Raw genomic sequence first — 24,168 nt, 5'->3', positions numbered from 1 at the left:
CCTTGTGTCCTACTTGTCCATCCCACTCTTTTACATAGATTATTAAGAGCTTTGCCTTAAGGATATCTAACCAACCAAAAGGCTCTCGAGCCTATGTGGCATAAGGAGGAGAAGTTTGGTTTAAGAAATAAAGAGAGCTTTTTCTTGAAGGGTGAGTGGGGGTTATACTCTCTCTCTCTCTCTCTCTCTCTCTCTCTCTCTCTCTCTCTCTCTCTCTCTCTCTCTCTCTCTCTCTCTCTCAATTGAACATATGATATGATCATGGGAAGGGAAAAGGTGCATCTTTAAAACTTTCTATGTGGTTTTCTCTCTCTCTAGAGAGAGATGCATTTCTTTTTTAATTAAAAATATGATTACACATGTTGAACATATGTATGCAATGTGTGCATACTATAAGAACATCCACAAATGCAAATACACTATAAAAAAATAGTTGAATTTCTTTTTTAATTGAATATATGGAATGAGATAATACTTTTAATGGTTATGCAATGTATACATACTCTAAAACCATGCACAAATGCACATAGACTATAAAAACATATGAGTAATACATATATGCATACACATGTACGTGTGCATGCACACATGTGCAAACACATTTGCACATGTATGTATATGTTCACATATGTATGCATATATGCATATATGATCATACATATGTAAACATGTATAAGTGAAAGAAAGAATGGAGAGAGATAGGGCAGAGGAGAGAGAATGAATACACACTTATAAAACACGCACTTACAAATAAGCAAACATGCACGCGCATGCGCTCCCACACACACACACACACACACATCCACATACAAATATGTATAACATAGATAGACGCTCGCACACATCTAAATATAAGACAAATACACACTCGCACACATCTAATATAGATACAAGTGAGAGAAAAATATAAAGAGAGAAAGTAGAGGAGAGAGAATGGATGCACACATGCACACACAAATATATACATGCAATGCACACACACATATGCATACATATACACATACCTGCATACACAGCATGCACACATATGAGATGAAGAAAGACATAAGGACAGAAAAAAGGGAGAGAAAGTAAAATCAATAAGAGTGAGAGAGAGGACATAGTTTATAAGACCACACAAATAGACACTCACATATATGTGTACACACACACACACAGAGCATAGAAGAAAGAAGAAGAGGAGAAAATGAAAAAGTGTATGAGTGTATAGTATTCATTCACGCACACAGACACACATAAAAAGATTTGGTAGTGCCATGTGGTAGCCCCTCATCACCCCCAAAACTCTCTCTCTCTCTCTCTCTCTCTCTCTCTCTCTCTCTCTCTCTCTCTCTCTCTCTCTCTCTCTCTCTCTCTCTCTCTCTCTCTCTCTCTCTCTCTCTCTCTCTCTCACATTATATAATTGAATATTACTATGTAAATTATACTTAACCTATAATTAATATATATATTTATAGCTAATATCTATATTACATATCAATACCTAATTATTGTATATAACTATAACCAATTTATTAGCTAAGTTTATTTACTTATGTTTAATTTATTATTTAACTTAAATATAATTATAATAAATGTATTATAATTATTAATTTATATATAATATTTAATAAATATATTATTATTATAATATAAAATTATAAATATAATAATTAGTATGTATACATATAATCATAGGTGTATATATTATTATATTTACTATGTGTATAATAATAAATTATTATTATTATACATATGATATCATTGTACATCAATTCAATGATATACGTATTAATTATAGTTATTCAAAAATTAACATAATTAATTACATATTAAACATTGACTGATTAATTATTAATAAAAGAGATATGCATATAATAATAAATAACTAGGTTACTGTATATACGTATTACTTTCTACAAGGCGTTTTCACCACTCCCCACCGTGAGAATGGAGCCCTTGACATTGGGTTTAACACATCACCTTACTACCACTTGAAATAGTGAGTCCTAGCACCTTTAGAACCCTTTTTCAATGTGACATATAATGTTATACTATTGGAAGTAATAGCTATACAATCAATGATCAATTGCAACACCGCATATGAGAGGAAAACTCACAAAATATGATCTTATCATTTTCTTCCTTACAACACTTTCAAAACTTTAAGCATCCAATCAAAAAACTTTTGGACATTATTATTCGAAGAGCCCAACACCATGGGTTAGGGCTTAACACCACTAGATGCAAGGCTTTACTAGATAGCAATCAGACTTAGTCCTCTAATCACATGTCATATAGACTAGAGAAAAGGGTCATTCTCCTTTACATACTAGGAGCCCTTACTTCCTAGCAATTTTATAATGCAACCTTGCCACAATCAACCATGTTTGTAGCTTTTTCCAATGCTAGGATCTAAGTCTCTCTCTAGTTGATAGCTTCTTTACATACTAGGAGCCCTTGTTTCCTAGCAATTTTATAATGCAACCTTGCCATAGTCAACCATGTCTATAGCTTTTTCCAATGCTAGGATCTAAGTCTCTCTCTAGTTTGTAACTTCTTGAGGGCCACCTTCCATAGCAAAAAAAAATGTTGCTATTAAAAGGTGTGGCCTTCCATTTTTGGACCATTAAGAGCTGCAAAGCTTCTTCAAACATATGTTGATAAAACTTGCTCCACTAAAGTAGTTCTCTATGGATCCAATTATACATACGATGGTATACAAAGCTTGGGACACTACCAGAAAGTAATGGAGGCAAATGAGGCACACCTTGTTATTGACCTTTGTTAGAGTTTGCCCAAAAAGTCTCGAGTTCTTCTCCTTGAAGCTTGATAAGATATTAAACGATACAATTGCCCAATATCTAAGCTGTCTCTAGTCTGTAGCTTTTTAAGGGCCACCTTCCATAGCAAAAACATGAGCTTGTTTAAAGGTGTAGCCTTCTGTGCCCAAACCACTAAAAGATGCAAAGCTTCTTTAAACATATGTTAATCAAACATCCAATAACAAAGTACTGCTTTAGGGATCCATTAGGTTGCCTCTCTAACATCTTTGGCTTGAATTTATTCGACTATGAAATTCCAAGCAAAGCTTTTTCAATCATATGTTAATCAAACATCCAAGAATAATGTAGTGCTTTAGGGATCCAATAGTTTGCCTCTCTAACATCTTTGGCTTGAATTTATTCGACTATGTGCATTGAAATTCCAAGCTATTGTAGCCTAAAAGCGGACATTGCTTTGAAAGAGGTAGGCCAATCCTATTTGCTTTATCCACAATTTTTTGGAGCCATTTTCTCACACTGACATTTAAATCAAACCGTTTGAAAATATAATCCATGGCTATCCGATCAAAACTTACTAAATCCCATAGATCCAACCACAATTAATTTGTTTTAATATTGCCTACCCTTCTTTGGCAACTTGGTCATTAGAGAAGGTAAGAGAGTTAAGCCAAACTAAAAATCAAAGGGACGCATCACCAAATTGGGATGCTGCCTTCCACTCAACCTGTCCTACAAGTTCTTTCCAAGCATTGATGATGAGATTGGCCACTTTAAACTTGTATGATATATATTTTAAATGTTCAACCAAACATCAATCTCACCAATTATTTCCCACCCACTATCTTCCTTTGTAAGGAGCTATGCTAATCCAAAATCTTAGTTGTGCCCATGTTTCTGGGTTGTCTAGCTCCTTTAGCCACCTAAATGCAAAAGAACAAGCTCAATTGGACAAATCAACAAGGCCCAAACCACCCATTCTCAAAAAATGAAAAGCATGCCCTTGTGCATGGCCTTCATTTTTCAAGATGAATATTCTCCACTTCTAACCAAAGCTAATTTTGAGGAAGGGAATGGCCCAAATCCATCCATGTTGACAAAGATAAACTCTAATCTAGCTAAAGTGCATGGTCAATAGAAAGGAGTAGACCAATAGTAGCTTCGTGAATCTTGCACCAATGCATAAAGCCAAAGTGCATCTTATGAATGGTTTCTTTGAATAGAAACTTGAAGCATAGAGTAATTGCTTTGGCAGATATCTCAGAGGAAACATTGAGCAAGGTAATGGACCTCAAGTCCTTGCAAAATAACTTTTTGCATATTTGGGAATAAGCATTATTATACTAGTATTAGATGGCTTGACTTCCTAACTTCATTTACCATGCATGTGCAAGTATTTGATGCAAAGGTCATGAAATTATTTGGAAACTTCACTTGCAACCCATTCAAGTCAAGGATTTCATTTTTTGTTCATTTTCTCCACCACTCTTTTGAAAAGGGGTAAGTAATATAAGAAAGCAAGCCTCTCATGGGGAGAGAGCTTAGAGCCTTTTCCAATAAATTAAAGGCCTTATCGTAATATAGATCAACAATGATAAGCTATTGCTCGACAATTTTGGACAAGAAAGAGTTGAACATAGATCCAACCTTTTTGTCCCCCTTATGTAGAACAACCCCTTCTCTGTCACCTCCATTATCATGCCATGCAATCTCTTCCTCCTCTATTTTTTGAAGAAAGTGGAAGTAGTCCCCTAATCTAAGCTAGAATAGTCATGACTAGATTTTTTGCACCCAAAACTATCGATTTCCTCTTTCTTTTATAGGTAATTTTAAGTCTTCTGTAAGAGGTTGTGTGCAATCTCATAATTAGGTATCATAATTGGATACATCATGCACAATAGCAAGAAGACGATCCCTAAAGTGATTTGCAAGTGGGATAGACTCTCTTCTGCATCAAGAATCTTCCCCACCATAATGCATGCATTGATTATTGCATGGATTTTTAAATTCCAAACCACTCTCAAGTCACTTGCAACATCAACACTCTTCCACACCTCCACCAAATGGCACTTCAAAGAATTAGGACTTAAAACATAAATGTTTAATTTGAATGGAGGGGGGATTTCACTAGTTTTTAATCAAACAAACATGAGAAATGAAGCAAAATAGGGAAATGATTTGAAGGTGACACCAAAGATGAGTTGGGAAGAGATTGTCAAGTTGATCCACCAACCATCGATGGAGGCATACATTTTGATTAAGATGAGTACCCCTCTACAAACTATCTATGTGCTTATTTTCTCAGTTGAATTGGATCAACACAATCTCTTTATCTTATATAGCCAAGTTAATCAATTTGTGAATTTGTGTGCATGACTTCCATGCATGGCATTTGTATGCAAAATTTGGCTCCCCCATGTGTGATTTTTCATTTTCTTTGTCATTCATGTTTCCATTGACCACAAAAATAGAACCATCTAATAATTTCATTTGATCCAGATGATTCCAAAGAGTTTTCCTATTTGACACAAGGTAGGGGCATGTATAAAAGTCATAACATAAGATTCCCCCTCCAATCCAATAGCAAACCCCATGAATTCACCTACCTATGATGGTAGTTACAGCTAATTGTGTGTGCATCCATGATTGCTACCTTCTCATTCCTCTATTCTTCGACGTCACTTTCAAGTTTTGTGATTTTGTCTAATAGGCCTCACTACACTTGATTAATGCTCTTGTCCAAGGTTTTTTAGTATTGCTGATGAGCACTTTCAACGCTTTCCATAGTATGTCTAGCTTGGCACTCATGCTTGCCATTTATTTGTGATGTTTTTTATCTCTATTTTGGGGAGAGAGAGAGAAAGAAAGAAAGAAAGAAAGTTATATTAATGTCTTCTAAAGACCAAAACTGGCCTATGAGACAAACTGTGATACAACTGATGAGGTCCATCTATCCAAAATAAAAGTGCTGAATGAAAAGCTAAAAACTGGAAACTGAAAATACGGTGCTATGAGTGTGATAAGTGTCGTGTATGTGTATGTGCATATGTAGCTCTGGTACTCCAGATAATGGCTACAAAAGGGGAACAAATGTCGGCTGTGATAGGGGAACAACGGTCGGCTGTGATAAAGTGGTGCGATGTGTATATGTAACAGATGCAAGGAGATATACTATCCTGGGATGTAGTAGCAGTCGTCGAAGTCGCTAATAGCAGGTGATCCCTCCTGGATGCAAGATGTGGTACATCGACGGTGGAGAAAGAGCAAACTGGAGATCTGAGATCCAATGTGTCGAGTGTCGTCGGATCTCAGTCTACTGTCGATGTAGATCAAGAATCCTCCGGATCTCCTGTCGGTGTGGCTGTGGAGTCCAAAACCCATGGATCCTCGTGCGGCGTCGGGTACGCTGGTCCTCAGTCTGTTGTAGTGTGAGCCCGGAGATCTGGCTGGAGGCTGGTACAGTAGCTCTCACTCTGTCTGTCTGAAAGAACTGTGTAATAGTCGTCTGGGTGGGCCCCTCTCTGACTGGGACCCGCTGTGTGCTCTGCTCTCTGATGTGCCATGCCTCTCCCAGAAAATGGCCAAATGATCTCTGATCCATATCAGTCATATATCCCTGAAGTGAGCTGCTCAATGTGTATCTAGATCTCAACTCTGAGTATGCCGGGCATCTAAGAACAAAATGCTCCTCACTCTCCACCTCTGATCTGCAAAGGGGGCATATCCTCTCCTCCCACGAGATGCCACTGGCTCTGCCACTCTCAATCATAAGCTGATGTGATGATACCCTGAGCTGTCCAATAAGAACTCTCAATCGATGTGGCATATGGATCTGCATATATCTCGGATACTCTATGAATCCCTGCTCTGATATCCTCAAGGACTGTGTATAATAATGTGCCATCTTCGATGCCAGTGGCTGTGCAGGGCTAACCCATGTCCTCTGTATATAAATATGCCATATCTCCTGTCTGATGACTCTGCTTCTCTCAGAGAGAGAGAGGGTGTAAGTGGGAGCCTGAGTATCATATAGAAGAGGTGGGAGTCTATCAATGTCCAGCCCATGTCTATCAAGCCAAGCTCTAGTCTGTGCATACCATGATGTGGTATCCCCCGCTCGAGCCATCTCCTGAGATGCCATATATGCTCTATATGCAATGCGATCTCTGTCCATATCCTGAAATCTGTGTAGGAAGCAGACTGTCTGAAATAATGCCTCGACTAGCATGGGCGGTGTGGCAAGCTCTGCTCACACAATGTCATGTGGGGCTGAGGCCTTACTGCGAATGAATCTAGATATCATGATCACCTAAGGTCTCTCCATCAATGTCCATACATAATCGGCAAGGCCTGGCCCCCATATAGCTGCTCCATACATCAGTGCTGGAGTGACTAGAGTATCAAAGAGCCACCCCTTGGTGCGGGGCTCCTGGAAATGTGCCTGATGACACTGTCGCTCCATAAGAGCCAATGCTGAGTATCCTCTAGTGAGGCGGTCACGAGCTGCCAGTGTCATCGAGAAAGTCCCTGAAGCTGCTGTAAAGGTGACTCCCAAATATACATATGATCCAGTGACCTCAATACTTCCTCCTGCTGCCATGAAAATACTCTGTCTGCATATCTGAGCTGATGTATGGAATATAAGAACCTTGGTTTTACCAAGGTTCACTGTCATGCCTCTCTGTATGCAAAAATCATCCAATGCTAATAAATGCTGTTGTAATCCCTGAGTTGAGTCTGAGACCAACACAATGTCATCTCCATATAGTAAGATATGAACTGGGCTCCACTGAGATCTATACCTCCACCGGCTCGCTGTTGAATAAACTCTGCTATCTCATCAATGTATAGCCCAAATAGAGTCGGTGAGAGTGGGCATCCTTGCTTCACACCAATGGTTCTCACAAGGGGATCTGATATACCTCCCGGACATCTGACTCTGCCAGTAACCCGCTCATATAGTGCATAAATACCCCACATCATGTCATCATCCACCCCTAGATCAAGTAGGCATCTGAAAAGCCTCTCTCTCGGAACCGTGTCAAAGGCTTTGCGGAAATCCACAAAGCAACAGTACAATCTTTGTTTCTTCACTCGTGTCTGGTCGATCAGACAACGGAGAGTGAAGATGTGATCTATGGTAGAAAATGCCCATCTGAACCCTGCCTGTCCGGGTGTGCGCATGCACTCTCTCTCTGCCAGCGTGCTGAGCTCCTCCTCCATCACCGTGCCATAAAGTTTGGACAAAACTGGCCCAATCATGATGGTCCTATATGTGTTAGGATCCATAGGATCCCCTGACTTGTGGATAGGTACAATGGTGTGCTCTGTCCACGAGTCAGGGAACCCCTCAGACAATGCACGGTTGAAGAGGTGAGCAATGAGTGGAGCCAATGTGTCTCTGCCATATATAATATGCTCTGCCTGAAGATCAAACTGGTCTCGAGCGCGGCCATGCTGTAACCGTGAGATAGCATGTTTCACCATACTAGTGGTGAAAAAGGATGAAATACCTAGTCTCGGTGTACATGGTGTGGGTATCAGCGGCTGTGCGGGTACATGATATAAACTCTGTGCGTATCCATGCCATACTGCAAGGTCATGTATCGGTGTGGGTGAGCGTGGTTCTCTGATCTGCCTTCATGCCTCTGCACAATCTCTGCTCATAAGAAGGTGGTATATATCCCAATATCTCTCCTCCTCCCATTCCCGCTTTTTACGACGGGTCAAGCGGTGCATGCGTCTCTGCGCCTGTCTGTGTGTGATCTCTCCTCTGGTCTCCAAATCGCGTAGCTATCGACGTAGATCTCTGCACTCATCATCATACCACCTGTTATGTGGCATGGTACCGGTCCGAGGGGGGTGCGTGTATGTGTGATGTGGAAAACTGAGTGTAGCAGAATCATGCAGAATGCGTGTGATATCCGTGGTCAGTGTATCAAGGGGTGCATATGGATCAAGTGACGTGATGTGCTCCTCCAGATGCTGTGAGTAAACATGTGAGAGCTCATGAGTGAAGTGTATGGTAGTATGCATGTGGGGTATGATATCTGCAGGTGGTGATGGTAATGAGGTGAGGAGTGAGAAACTGAGAAAGGTGTGATCGGCACCGAGTGGAAGTCTCCCAAGGCCGAAGGACTCAATAGTATGCATCCCGTCGATCGGTCCGAGCAGATAATCTACAATACTCTCACCCCCCCCATGTGGGAAGCATGTAAGACCTCCTGAATATGGCCATCGTGCCATCCCGTTATAAATAACGAGATGATGTCTACTACCAAGCTCAAGTAAATGCCCTCCATACCCTGTGGCATCTGGCCCAGTATCTACTGACTCCCTACTGATCCCCAACTCCTCAGGGTCTAATGCTCTCATGATCCCTGGCTGCTCCATATCAAAACTCTCACACTGTCGGCTCTGTGTGCGCCCGTTGAAGTCCCCCATAAGGAAGACCTCACCCAAACTAGAATACAGAATAATGTCCTCTAAGAGCTGTGAATAAGGGGAGGGGGAATCTCTGGCCTGAATATCACCCTGCATAGTAGCATATCTGGACCCTCGTGGTGAAAAGTAGCATACTGCCATATAGATCCATCTCTCATCTGATATCTGCACTCTGATCCATATGTAACTGGCCTCCTCATCTCGTCTCACTAACTGGATATGTCTCTGTATCCCCTGACGGAATAGAACTGCCACCCCTCCTGAGCCCCTAGATGTGCTTTGCCTAGTAGTAGCCCAGTATGCAGATACCCACTCAAATCCTGTAATGCGTGGGAGCCCTCTCTCTGGGCTCTCATGTGTCTCTGTGAGGCATATAACATCATGGTCGGGTAAAATCTCCTCAAGTCTGTCCGGTCGTGACCATAGGGAGCCGTTGCAGTTCCAAACTGCCACACGTATCGAGGTCTCCTGTACAATCCTCTGCCTCGTCTCATAGGCCACGCCCCCTATTTGGTGGGGCGTCCATCTATAAAAATCCGGCCATCTCGATAGAAGGCCTTACGGCCTTCTCTACGTGCTTGGAGTATCTGTGGCATGCATGCTCGTCTGTGTGCAATCTGCATCTGAGTCAGGTCCTCATCCATGAAGATGGGAGCCCCCAGTCATCCCTCGGAGCGAAATCCGCTTCCGAAAGAAAGCGGCTCTGTCCTCCGATGTGCTCATATGTAATATCAGAGCTCTGACCCTAGTAGTATCTCGTCCTGCATGCCATGCTTGAGTAAAGGGCATGCTCGTGTACCCTAGTCGGGTGCATAGCTCGCGTGCGTCCTCCTCCGGAGAGGCCCCTTCGGGGAACCCGGTAATACGCACGTTCAATCTACGCGCATTCCTGAGCCTCTCCTCCTCTAAGGTCTCCTGAACCCGGACTACCTCCTCCTTTTTATTTTCTTCATGGACCTCCTTCTTAATGTTCTTCTTCACTACCTCAATCCACCCCTCCTTATTCCCTTCTAATTCTTCCTTCATGTTTGCTTTGATTTTTTCCTCCCATCCCTCTCTCAAAGCCTCAACTTCAGTTTTAATGCATACCTGGAGGTCCTCTCGGCATTCCTTCGTGATAGCCTCTCGGAGGTCCGCTTTGAAATCCGCGTCCTCTCTTGCCTCCCGTAGATGTGACACTTCCGTTTGTAGCTTGTCCAGGTCGGTTTTGAGATCCCTCTTCTCTTCCGTGAGTGTCTTCACCATCTCCTCCAGTCGCCGGATCCTCTCATGGACCCGGCAGGTTTCTTGGTTCAAGGCATTATCCGTATCCTTCTTGAAATCTTTCTTCGCCTCCTTGATAGCTTGGCTGATTAGAAGCTCCACGTTATGGAGCTCGAGCGGCATGTTGCCTCACGGGGAAAAAGCCCCCTCGATAGACCTGTTGAATATCAGAGAGACCACCTTCAATGAAGAAAGTTTCCCACTTTTCACCTCCTCCTGAAACTGCACATCCACAAATGCTGTCCCAGCTTGCACATTCCAGGAGCCTTCCTTCTGCAATGCCTCTAAGCTTGACAATGTGTAACCCTTTGGAAGAACAGAGAGAACAGAAAAATCCTACACACTACGAATCTGAATGTATGTGGCCCCAGGTTGGGCAGGCTGTTTTAGAGCATGAAAAGCGAGAGCAGAAATGCCAGATCCTCCAATGCCCAAAGATGTGAAGTCGTATACATGACCTCTTTCTAAGGACAACTCTATTTGCAGGCTGTTCGTTCCCGGATCTCGCAGCGGAGTGTTGAGGTCCGTGCTCTTTCAGCGTCGCAGTTGAGGTCCGTGCTCTGGGCTCAGCCAATGTTGTCTGCTGCTGATTCCTCCCTAGTTCAGTCTTTAGCTCCAGGCCGTTGTTCGATGCTGCTTTCTCCTTGAATTGAATTTCGTAGCTAGAGATCGAACTGGACTAGCGGGCAAATCAGGCGGGCACTAGTGGAGCTCGGTTCACACGACAGGGGCGGAGCTGGTCGTGCAGGCGGCGCTTAGCTAGAGCAGGCGGAGGCGCAGTCAAGTAGACCAGGGGCCAGGTAGCTGTCTCAGTGCTCTCCGTGCTCTGGGCTCAGCCAATGTTCAGAGAGCCAGAGAGTCGCCCTTACTATATGAGTCGATACCCAAGTCTGGATGTAGATACTTCATGAATCGGCGAGCATCATCACGATCCTGAAAGAGGCCTTGTGGTGATGATTGTTCCCAGTACCATCAAAGTCCGAGCGCTCTTGCGTGGATTGCTATGGAGATTTCCTTTCACTACGTCTGAGCATGGCCTCCTTCTCTGTATCCTGTCAACGAGAGAGAGAGAGAGAGAGAGTGTGTGTGTGTGTGTGTGTGGTGTGACACAGGTGGGCGGTGGCAGGCGAGCGTGACAACAAGCGGGCTGTTGGCTGGGCAAGCGGCGATGGTGCTCCATTCTTAGTGAGGTCGGAGTGTCGACTCAAGTAGACAGCAGGAGGTTGCGCGAGGGTGACAAGGTCATGGCATTGGCACAGGCAGGCGAGAGGTCGCATGAGAGAGAGAGAGAGAGCATAGACTAAAGAGGTAGCAATTTGCATGCCCAACAAATAATGCAAGCGAATGGCAAGTTTGTTCCTTTTACAATGTTGTTTACAACAAATTTATACAATAAGTTTCCATAAAGCATCCTAGTATTTTTTCACTAGAAGAGATGACCAAAGTGAAATGCGATGCGCGGGAAAAAAGTGAGAGAAGCAAAGTTGCTATACAATACCTTCCAATGTTGCTTCGCACGATAGCACCAAGTTGTTACATATAGCATTTCACAGAGGAGATTTTGCAATAGGATCACATGTTGAGTTGATAGTCAAGGTCTCTAAGTACCCTTGGTTACAAGTATCGAAGTAAGCCTGACATTCAATTAATACAAAATCATCCCACATCCAAACAACTCTAAAAGTGACATATCCCAACTTCCAAGAGGTGAAGCTTATTTTCTAGGACCTCTAGGTAGCCTAAGGCCTTTATTTGATCCATCTATCGTGCTTGTTACTCGATATAGGACGATCAGCCCTCAAACTTGAAGGAGGGGCACTATATCTAAAACGAACTTGTCCTTCTTAAAAGGTAAAAATGAAGATTAACCTTCATAAGATAAGCACATTTTTAAGGCACATTTCTTAATGAAAGATTTTTGAAAAAGCATACTTCACTTGGAATTCTCTCTACTATTTACATAATTATGAATCCATGCCAAGTGAAAGCATTCCGCGCATGTATTCAAATTTTTGAAACATGTAGACAACCATATTGAAAGCAAACATGTTTTTTTAAAAGTGGTTTGAAAGTAAAGTACATAGCTATATTCAGCTAGCATGTTTTGAAGAGCCAAAGGTAAATAATATATTTTAATAAAAAACAAGGATATTTCCATAGCATGTTTTAAGAAAAGTTGGATCAAACATCTATATTTGAGGAGTATGGAAGAAAACAACCAATCTAACATAATAAAGATAGAGCAAACTAGGTTTACAATTGGATTATATGTGCAATTAAACATTACAAAAATTGAATTAACCATCAAAGGTTACATTGAAGCAAAAATAGTTTTTAATGTCTTATATAATGAAAAGTAAATGCCAAATAGAAACACTACGTACTATGCAATCAAAAGCTGAAGCATGTAAAAAAGAGAGCAAGTACTATCCTTAGCATCATGTCACAAATGCGAAGCAAGTACTATTCTTAGCATCATGTCACAATGAGAATCCTACATCAGCTTACACAAAGAGAGCAGGTATTGAGACCAAAATCTTCTTGAATTTTCTTACAAGTGGGAACCAAAAAGAGAGGATAGATACATTTGATTAGATATAATAATGCAGCTGCCACCAAAATGTTAAAGTCTAATTACAAGTTCTTTCTAGTTACAAAGAGTTAGTGTTGTTGGTATACTTCCTATGAATGCTCCAAAGCTTAGGTGAGTCTTATCTTCATATTTTTCCAAACCTAAAAAATTAAATCCCAATCTACTTCTTCCATATTCTTTGGAGCTGAAAGAGACATGAACATGAGCATATCTAACTCGATTTTGTTTTGAAAAACCTATTTTACAACCTACTGAACTTGCAGGGAGCACCACCACAATCTGCCACAACTTATATAAAGTTGGAAACATCTCCATCCATTCTACTTTAGCACCACATTGTCCCCAAGCTTCAAGGAGTCCTTTTGAAGGATAAGACTCAAAGAGATACAAAACAAATATTTGCAACTCACCTTCACATTGTTTAGAGTGAATCAAAGGTCTCTCTCCTTTGCCCAATTTTTCACAAAGCTGAGAGAGATATTGTGAAACTACTTGACCTCAAACTTGTGGATCCCTAGAATAGTTTTTAGGGGAAAACGACTTTGTTGCATTAAACAAGTGATGATATTGAAACCTCTCACCAAAGTTAGAAATCGATCTCTGAATGAATGCCTTTGCTAACCATTTGCATTTCTCAATAGTAATCACTTCTTTACCCAGTAAATAAGTAAACTACAAGACATGTTGATGTATAACACCCTCTTTATCCTTACACAAATACACTCCACTGTTTATGGCCTTCGTGAAGCTACTTACGTGTTTGGAACTGGTTCCAAATATACTAGTTATGTACCAATCCTTCAAGAGATTAATAAGCACATCTATTTCCCATCCAATCATTGTTATGTCACAATCATTTTCTTGAAACTTTTGACTTAATATGTTAGTCTCCTTGAGTAGATTGGCCATGAAATGTATAATAAATAGCAATTGAAATTTTGTTGATTTTCTATACATTGCTATTGGATACTTACATTTCCAAAATTCCAACGATGTAGGTAACACTTTTACTAACTTGATACAATAAAACAACAAAGTTAGGTAAGGATTTGATAATAAAATCAATATTAATTTTATTAAAAAGAAACACTAAATAAAAGTATACTTTTTCATGACATTTCCACAAGACAACCATCTTACTCCATGAATTCTCCTTATCTCATAATTTATAGGTAAGAAGGCAAGCATGAGTTTTTTCACTTCAACTCTTCTAAGACATGAGTTTCCAATCCATTCCCAAACTTTATTTGTAGCTATCAACACAACTAAATTCAACAAAGTAATCACAAGTATCTTTTATCACAAGAGCCTCTCTATGGGCAGTACAACGTATTCCCAACAAATGTGGCATATCCTTACAAAACTTTGCCAGTAATCTATAACTTTTTCCAATCATAGCTCAGCACCATCGAATCCCATAGCAATCATTATACAAAGTGGAAGATCTAGATGTTGTAACACTTTTAAGATGCCTTCGTACATGCTTAGAGCCGTGCCATCATCAACACCAATCAAGTTTACAAAGGAGGTTGCACGAGAGCCTGCACCACCATTTTTTAAGTATGTGATGTAGAGAATGAGGTGCTTTTCGAACCTACTATCAGTACTTTCATCCACAAGGATAGAAAAGAATAGACTACATCCTATCTCCTTCTTTAGTTTTCCCAATAAACCATATACATGGCTAAGAGAATATCTTTTCTTGAAGTTGGATTAATGTATGTTGAATACTCACAAGTGAGGGGCATACTTGGAGTTTTCATATACATGTGAAACTTGCATTCATATTTGAATGCTTCTAGAGACATGTCTTTTAAAGAAACCCTATACATGATTTGAATAACACTAATGATTTTGAATTTCTCATTATCAACCATAAGCTCCATATGTTTTTCCATGCACTTCACTTGTTCACCAACCATGAATTTCTTATGCTAAACCACTAGCTTATGTGACTCTTATGCATTATGTTTAGCCAAAGCCTGTTTTTGAATAGTCATGCTCCCTTTTCCTCCAAGCGGATTGGGCATGTTGAATGTAGTACAAATGGAGTATTTAACTCTTTCCTTGCCTACTTCATTTAAGATAAAGTAAGACCAAGGATAGAATAACTTCCATGAAGACACATAGCTACGAACATATATTCTTTTCTTTCCATTCAAAATACAAGCATCTCCATTTTCATTTTCTATATAGGCTACCCAATTGGAAATGTGATGTGCCTGACTACTCAAGCAATGGTTGGCACTTGTCCTTCATTGGCCTTCCCATCCTTGAATGACATTTTAATCAAACCTTAAACTAATGTGAATTTATTCATAAGTCTACTAACTAGATATGTGCAAGTTATACAAATGGGACACTTGTACACATGACTCATTTCTTGCATATAAACAAAACTTATAACCATACATTTCAAAGCTACTGAGGTTTTTATTTCAAATTATATAAAGGAGCAAACTATTATGATATTTACAAAATTTGACCTAGAGCAAAATAACATATATCTTTAAGAAAAAAAGATATAAAGTAACATTTAATAGCTCGAAGACTTCACATTGAACAAGAATAATCGTATATGAAAAATGAATACTTATAACATTTCCTTGTCCTTTGAAATAAAAAACATAGTAAGAGATTTACTTGTAAGTTTTAATCACTAAATATAGGTAAGAAGGGAAGTTGCTACAATGATTTCAATGTTGAGATTTAATTGCCATCTTGACTCCCAAGGCCAAGCAGGTCACAAGCAAAGAGAGCGCAAGAGTTGAAAGATATCTTTGATTTTGGTGCTTAGATCGCAAAAAAATCAATGATTTTTATTGCACTAGGGATTGATTTGCATACAACAAAGGAGTTGTTTAAAAGCATGGCAAGGAGACTTTGAGGTATTATGGAAGAATTAGAGATGAAGGTTTTGATAATGCAAGCATTGACATGCATAGACCCACACTTATAAATAGACATCATAAGAGAAAATAACTAAAGATAGATTATCAAAAGCATTCAAATCACTTACATATTGTTCATATCTCTTATGCTCTAGTTGCCAACATGATGCAAAACCTAGATGCCTAGGGAGCATGTGACACAATGCTCACAAGTCAATTTTTCAATATAGATGTATGAACTAAGGCCCAAACGATAAAAGGATAGGGGGTGATATCAAATGTGAAACTTGATTTCCTTCATCTCGACATCTAATACATGTAGGATCTACAAGCAAAATAGATTTTTTCATTTGCATATAACTACATACCCACTGTCCACTTAATTGCTAGAAGTAAACACCTCATAATGCATTTCAACAGTAACTTCAATGATGTCACAATAGAAGGTATAATATCCTTATGTACTAGGCGCCCACTTCACATTGCAGTGCAAGCACACACGGAGAGAGGGCTGAGCCTATGTTAGTATGTAGTATGAGTCACTCACAGTCATGGCCATTGACCATTCAACCATTTGGATTTCCGCAATAAATACCTATATGTTATAGGCAATATAGTATAGGCTATTACCAACAACCTATGTAGCCTATCGGGAGAGTTGTAGGTTGACGCAACGAGGGGTAGTAGCTTGTAGGAAGAGCCTAGAGGCCCCCTGTAATAATGCATGAATTTAGCAAATGCAACATCTCCTAAGTCTTGCAATAATGTAGAAAGACAAATTCAATGCTACCAGTTACCCAGTGCAGACCCATAGGGAGAGGGTCAATGCATCTACTAGTGGCTAGAGCACAAGCTATAAGGCATTTTGCAATGCAAGTCCATAGGGAGAGAGAGCCGAGTAGTTGATGCACCCACTAGGCATTTGATGATAGCCACCTACTACACAGTGCACACCACAGTTAGCCGCCAAGGCACCCACCAGTGGCCCACAGAGAGAGAGGGCCGAGCCACTCATAGGGAGAGAGGGTCGATGAGTCACCAAGGCACCCACCAGCAACCCACAAGGAGAGAGGGTTGAGTCACGGAGGCAATCGCCAAAAGAGGCACCAGACGGGGAGAGAAGAAGAAGAAGAAGAAGTGTGGACTTTGAAGAATAGAAGAGGCAGGCCACATTGCGTAGGATCTGGTTCGAGGAGGACTGAGAGAGAGAGAGAGAGAGAGAGAGAGAGAGAGAGAGAGAGAGAGAGAGAGAGAGAGAGAGAGAGAGAGAGAGAGAGAGAGAGAGAGAGAGAGAGAGAGAGAGAGAGAGAGAGAGAGAGAGAGAGAGAGAGAGAGAGTTGAGACAGAGAGTAGAATTAGGACTCAAAGTGGTCACGAGAGAGAGAGAGAGAGAGAGAGAGAGAGAGAGAGAGAGAGAGAGAGAGAGAGAGAGAGAGAGAGAGAGAGAGAGAGAGAGAGAGAGAGAGAGAGAGAGAGAGAGAGAGAGAGAGAGGGTCGAGGATACAACCTATAGGCTACAAGCATTGGGGCCTTGAGCAATGGGTAATAGGTATTACTAATTAGCCTATTAGATAATAAAGAAGAGGGTAATAAAGAGGAGGGAGAAACTAGAATAAAGAAAGAGTCTAGTCTCTCAAAATAAGAAAAATTAAATAAGAAAATGAACATTTAGAAAAAATAAAAAAGAGAGCAAAGCCTAGAGGGACTTGAGTCTACAACCCTCAAATTTGAAGGTTGCAAACCCTTTAAGGGAGTTTTTAATTTAAAATTATATTTATAAATTTCAATTATATATCTTTATTGTAAAATAATTAATTAAATCTTACTTGAAGGGTTTCACTTAAGCATATCCTTCTGTTGACAAGTGCAATTTATTTAGCCTTTTTTCAAAAGGTATAAATTTTTTTGCCCTTCTTTCTGAAAGGTGCAAATTTTTAAGCATTTCTATCGTGAAGGTAATTAAAAAAAATGAAAGTTAATAAAACTTTAGCACTTTTGTTGTTGAAGGATATTTATATGTAAAGCATTTATTTTGAATGCTACATAAGTGTTAGCCTTCTAGAGAATAGTAAAACCCCATTTGAAGGGTGTTGCAACCTTCAAATTTGAGGGCGTCCTGGGCGATCGTCAAAAGGTCCAAATGTCTTTGAAAAATTGGACAATGGACAATCGTCAAGCTCAAATGTCGCTGGCAAACAACCAGAGGGCCCTTTTCGCCCTTTTTCTCACCTTTTTTGGGGTAATTGAGAGAGAGAGAGAGAGAGAGAGAGATGCCATCAGACGATGGAGAGCAATCAAACCAGCTCCCTATCCCTCCACAGTTCTTCGCGCAATGGCCTCCTGTCGAGTTTTAAGGACAAGAATGTCGCGGAGTCGAATGAGCCTCCGAAAAAGAAGCCTGAGCAGCAGAGCGGTGGTTTCACCCAGAGCAGGAATTTATCAGTGCTGCTTCCAGCTGAGCTCTCATACGACAAGTTGGCGGCCTCCGGCACTCTCAGGTGGAAGAACCTGTTCTTCTCTCCAGTGCAAACGTTCTATCGGATCAGGCAAGCAAAAGATGAAATGTCTCTGTCGACTCCATCTAGTTCCTCTTCATTGCACGAGGGTGTCACCCTCCCTCTGGTGGGAGAAGTCAAGTGGGATGACCTGAAGAAATCCGCGAAAGTCTGGTTGCGCAACCCTAAGAACCTCGCTTTGCTCTTATGGAGCACAGCTGTAGGAGTCTCGGGAGCCATGCTCTTCCTTATAATGGTTGGCTGGTTGGACCATGCCATGCAAAGCAAGAGTGAAAGAGATGCCTGGTTTGAGGCAAACAATCAGATTCTGAACGCCTTGTTCACCCTGATGTGCTTGTATCTTCATCCGCAACGACTATTACACCTCTTTCTGTTGTACAGGTGGCAGCCAGATGATATAAAGAGGCTCAGGGAGGTTTACTGTAAAGATGGGACTTACAAACCTCATGAATGGTCAAACATGGTGCTGGTTGTGCTGCTGCTGAACTTGAATTGCTTTGCACAATACGCATTGTGTGGTCTGAATTGGGGTTACAGAAGATCCCAACGCCCAGCTTTAGGTGTTGGCTTATGCTTGGCAGTAGCGCTTGGTTCTCCGGCTGCTGCAGGTATATACACCATCACGAGCTCACTTGGGAAGGACTACATAGAGGATCAAGAACATCTGGCTGAAAGAGTGGAAACAGAAAATTTACATCAAAGGCAATTGAATCAGAAGCCATCTGTGAAGATAGGACGGGGTTGGAAACTCTCCCAGAAAAATTCTTTTGTGGCTAGAAATGGAGCAGTTGTAAAGCAACCTGTGTGGAAAGGAGGACTATTTGAATATAAAGAAGATCCTCAAGTAACAATATTTACAGCGTTCTGTGGATTCTGTGTTTTTGGTTGGAATATGGAACGGCTAGGGTTTGGAAATCGCTTTGTTCACATAGTTACATTCATATTACTGTGCACTGCTCCTTATTGGATCTTCTTCTTGGCTGCCACCAATATTGACAATTCATATTTGCGCCATGGACTAAGCTATGGAGGGATAGTACTCTGTGTGTTTGGGCTTCTGTATGGAGGCTTTTGGAGGATTCAAATGCGAAAGACATTTGGTTTGCCAGCCCAAAAGTGGTGCTTTGGCAAGGCTGACCTAACTGACTGCATCCAGTGGCTTTTCTGTAGTCTATGCTCTCTCTGTCAGGAAGTTCGTACGTCTGAATTTTACAAGGTACATGACAGCAAGTTCTATTCGCGTACTGAAGCAGACTCTCCGGCAATCAGAAGTTCCCCAGGCTTATCACCATTGAGGAAATACAATACTTCACCTTTGAGTTCTGCAAGCACACATCTGAATACACTTCCTGTAGCTGAATGCCTATCTGAAGAGTGTGAAAGACCTGAAGTTTACACAGAGATATTGGTCGATCAGCATGTATTGGATCCACCTATACCACAAGTATTGGATCCACCTATACCACAAGTATTGGATAAAGATTCAGCAGCTTCAGTTTGAATATGTGTGATGCATGGTGTGTGCAATGAACGGATATGGAACTGAGGTAGTCTAACAGCTTGTGTGGGAAAGAACTTGAAACTTTTTGGTTGGAAGCTGACAAAGGTCAACAGCAAGGTGTGCCTCATTTGCCTCCATTGCTTCTTGGTAATGTCCCAAGCTTTGTATACCATTGTGTGAGGCACAAAGAGCAGGTACAGTGTGTCCTGTATTTTTATCCTCTAAAGTAACAATAAGCATCTGCTTCATGGAAATTCCAGGTTGTGGGCAAACAATGCATGATTTTGCACATTCCTAACTGTGGATGCCCATAAGTCTCCTTTTCAGAGGGCCAATTTAAGTATGCCCTCCAATAATGGAAGTGCCTGCTTTCTATAGTAACTTGTGGTTTGGATTGTTCTAAAATTGGTCCCTGTTGTTAGTTGTACATCATAAACATGATTGCTTCTAGTACTGACCAACTTAGTTTTCACTTAGCTTTTTTTTTGGGACAACCTGTAGTTAACCATGGAGACATTAGTTAACCTAGATCATGAGAGACATTCATTAAGAGATTTAAGTTGCACTTTACATATCTATGTATGCATCCAAGCACGTGTGTATGGGTACACGTGTGGCAGCAAAAATGCAGCTGGGCAGCAGCTTTTGATGAGGTATGGGCCGTAGAGGAAATGGGCAATGGTTGATGGCTGTAGGTCTGATGGTGTATAATCAGGGATGAGATAGGATGCCAATAACATGTCCTTTTTTAGGGCCCAAAGGATTTTTGGTTATTTGTCCTTTTGAAAATACTAATGCCTTTTTTCATGAATAAAGCTTTTTGGAGCTGTTTTTAAGGAGTAAAATTTAATTTTAACTAACGATAGAAGCTATTTGTGTCAATGCTTGCCTTAATTTTGGTGGCTCAACAACACATAGCAATAGGTGGAAATAAAAGTAAAAACTTATATACCTTGCACCGGAGTAGGAGGAGGAGTTGTGAAGGATGGTATGTACTCTGTATCTCTATCTCCAATTGGGGGGTCCATCCTAGTTGAAGGCTCTGATGATCTTGCAAGATCTTCAAATTTGTATATGGAATTTGAAGGGAGATAATCAATGTTACCTTCAATAAGTTGTTGGGCTCGATGCATGAGGATCAAATCATTTTCAGCCCGTGAGGTCTCATATGGATGGAAGTGTCCATAGTATTTAGTTGATTCTCCTCCTATGTTGGAATCTTTGGGAACTAGTTGCGAGTATCACTCTTGTTTGGTTCTTGGCAAAGGTTGTTCAGGAGATTGAAGTGGTGAGGATGTATTGGAAGCGATCTTCCCTTCAAAGTTGTTTCTTGTCTCCAATGTCGAGCTTTCGAATCAAGGCTTAGGTTTCTTTGAAGAGCTGTTCATCATGTGTATTTTTTAGGACCGCAAAGATTATCTACGTTGCTATCAATCCTTTAAAAGGCAGCCATTGCTCTTTGAGAACTGCTCATTGCCAAGGCTAGCCTCGTCATCTTTTAAATGAAGGCTCAATAGCAAGAATCTGTAGCTTTGTGAACATCTAAAAATGGCTGCACGTCCTATTAGAAATAAGTTTTACAATTCTAGTTTGAGTGGAACATATCGAATGGTATCTTCAAGTTGTGGGACTTACTCAAATCGAAACAATTAGTTCACCTTGTTCCAATCGTCCTTTTAAATGACTAACACGGAACATATCGTAAACTTAGATTTTCGAAGATAAATCCAACTCATAGGACACACTGCTTATCTTCTTGGTAATTTGGAAAGGATCACAATTCCTTGAAGACAATTTATAGCACTTGTCGGTAGTCATTGAATCAGAGTCCTTTGGGACTTTAAGGTAAACCCATATGCCCTTTTGGAGCTCTTGAGGAGTACGGTGTTGGTTAGCATAAAACATGGTACGATTTTAGACTATTTTAAAGCTTTTTTTAGCAATCGTCAATATCTCTTGCATATCGTGCAAAAGTCAACTATGGACTATATTTTTTTTCCCTTGAGCTCTCTGGCAATCGGTGGTTTCGACTCATAAGCATACAAAACGGGCTATAACGAGTAACCGAATTCTTAGTATGGTTATAAGCAAACTTATATATTTGATCGTTGGGCATATATACTTTGCCTTATTTAAAGAGTAATCCATTATGAATGGAATACTTTTTTGTTATCTTTCTCTCAATAGCTAACTTTCGGGCGTCTGGAGAACCAAAGCTTCCTAAGCTATTAGATTCCTCTTAAACTAGTACCAAAGTGAAGATCATTTAGGAATGCCCTTTGAGAGAAAGATAGAAATTGGTCAAGTTTTAGAGAAGGATAAGGGCCGAGGCATTAACTTCGAGTATTCGACTTAGAGCATCGGTAATAACTATATTAGTTGCACTATTTCTATAGCAAATCTCGAAGTCAAATTCTTGCCTAAGCTCTATCCATCTTGCCTTATGGCCATAATAGCTCCATGTGAAAAAATTCACACTTGGATAGTTTTGTAAACAATTGCTCTTGTCTTAAGAGATGTAAGACTATGCACAAAATGTTTCATAAGTTACTTCGATGACTTAGTATAAATAAGAATGTTGTTGAGAAAAATAACTATTCACTTTCTGAGATATGGATGAAATAAGCTATTTATCGTCTATTGGAAAGTTGTGAGAGCATTGCTCAATCCAAGAAGTAGGACAAAAAATTGACAATATCCATATCTCGATTGAAACATAGTTTTTGGGACATCCTCCGAAGCTATTCGTATTTGATGGTAAGTAGACCTAAGATCGATTTTGGTGAAATATTTTGCACCACAAAGCTGATCTATAAGGTTATCTATCCTAGGTACTTATTCTTGATGATTACCTTATTGAGACCTTTGTAATTGATACAGAAGTGCATCATACTATCCCACTTTTTAGCAAGAAGAATAGGTGCGTTCCATGGGGATTTACTTGGCTCAATAAAACCCTTAGCTAGGTAATCTTGAAGTTGCTTAGCTTTCTCGTTTATTATTAAAAGGAATTAGATTACATTGCGAATTAGATTATTGAACTTTTTCAATAAAACAAGTATAAGTAGTTACATTTGGATCAAAAAAACATTCACTTAATTTCAATGTTGAAATTATATGTACATTATTTTTTGTGATTGCGGAGGATAAATAATCTTGATCATATGCAAACAACCATTGAGCTCAAAAGAAAATACACGACTTTCATAGTCAATGTACAAAAAAGAATATTTATTAAAAAACCATGGCATGCCAAGAATGACATTGACATGGTTAAGGCTTATAAGTCGGTAAATCCATAAGTTGATGGTACTGTTAGATTAAAAGATCCAGTCAGTACTACTTGATCCTAGCCATCCATAGTAGGGCCCTTCACATAATGGATACGTAAACTTGGTTAGAGGGTGTTATGTGGAGCTACAGTTTTTTGCACCAACCAAGAAGTAAGAAAATTGTGAGTAGAGTCATTATCGAACAAAACTGTAACTTCTTGGCTATTAATATGCCTAGTGACCTTTAAAAGATCATGCAAACCAAATATAATTTTATTAACGGGACAACCAACTAATGTCGTAGACTTTGCCTTCTTATATTGAGGACACTCTTGATCACTAGGAAAGTGACCCATTTGATGGCAAGCAAAACAATGACCCTTCAAGCTATCCTTGCTGCCTGTGACCTTGCGCTTACCATCTTCTTCTTATGCAACTCCAAAGATGGATAATGAGTTATTGCTAGGGTAGAATACTTCTTTGACTAAGATGGATAATGAGTTATTGCTAGGGTAGAATACTTCTTTGACTTAAAGGTAGAGGTAGGTCGATGGAAAACCCTTGTCGATTGGTTGCTCCCACTTGCAGTTAAACTATTATCAAATTTTTTTGCGTACCTGTAGACATCCTTGAGCAAGTGTAACGGATTGTGGAACACCTCGTTTTGGTAGTCCAATAGCAATCCGAAAAGATATCACATGTAGAGCAGTACTCGAGAATTATCTAAGGCCTTTGTTTTATGTAATAAATCTTTAAACTCTTGTGAATATGCATCCAAGCTCTTTTTCTCCATATCTAGCTCAAATAACTTACAAAATTTTCAATTTGATCATTGGTTATAAAATACTTTCACAAAAGGGATTAAAAATGTGCCCATGTTTTCGGCTTGGGATATAGCCTTGCCCGACCAAGCATATGCCTTCCAT

At 40.2% G+C, this 24,168-nt stretch overlaps 1 protein-coding gene across 1 annotated transcript; it reads left to right on the top strand.

Moving 5' to 3' along the window:
• Nucleotides 1-18,165: 18,165 nt before the first annotated feature.
• Nucleotides 18,166-20,268, top strand: LOC148041817 (uncharacterized). The gene has a single exon (XM_087682770.1). The coding sequence runs from the start codon at nt 18,237-18,239 to the stop codon at nt 19,968-19,970; it is 1,734 nt and encodes a 577-aa protein (XP_087538896.1). The 5' UTR covers nt 18,166-18,236; the 3' UTR covers nt 19,971-20,268.
• Nucleotides 20,269-24,168: the final 3,900 nt, after the last annotated feature.

This window comes from Lygodium microphyllum, chromosome 1 (assembly GCF_053477565.2).
Source record: "Lygodium microphyllum isolate KBCC chromosome 1, Lygodium_microphyllum_v1.1.10, whole genome shotgun sequence".
Taxonomy (NCBI): domain Eukaryota; kingdom Viridiplantae; phylum Streptophyta; class Polypodiopsida; order Schizaeales; family Lygodiaceae; genus Lygodium; species Lygodium microphyllum.
Note: the sequence above shows the minus strand (reverse complement) of the source record. Positions and strands in the feature narration are given on the sequence as shown.

Excerpts from the sequence above, each read along its gene's own strand:
- LOC148041817 (XM_087682770.1), top strand. The coding sequence starts at position 18,237 with ATGGAGAGCAATCAAACCAGCTCCCTATCCCTCCACAGTTCTTCGCGC.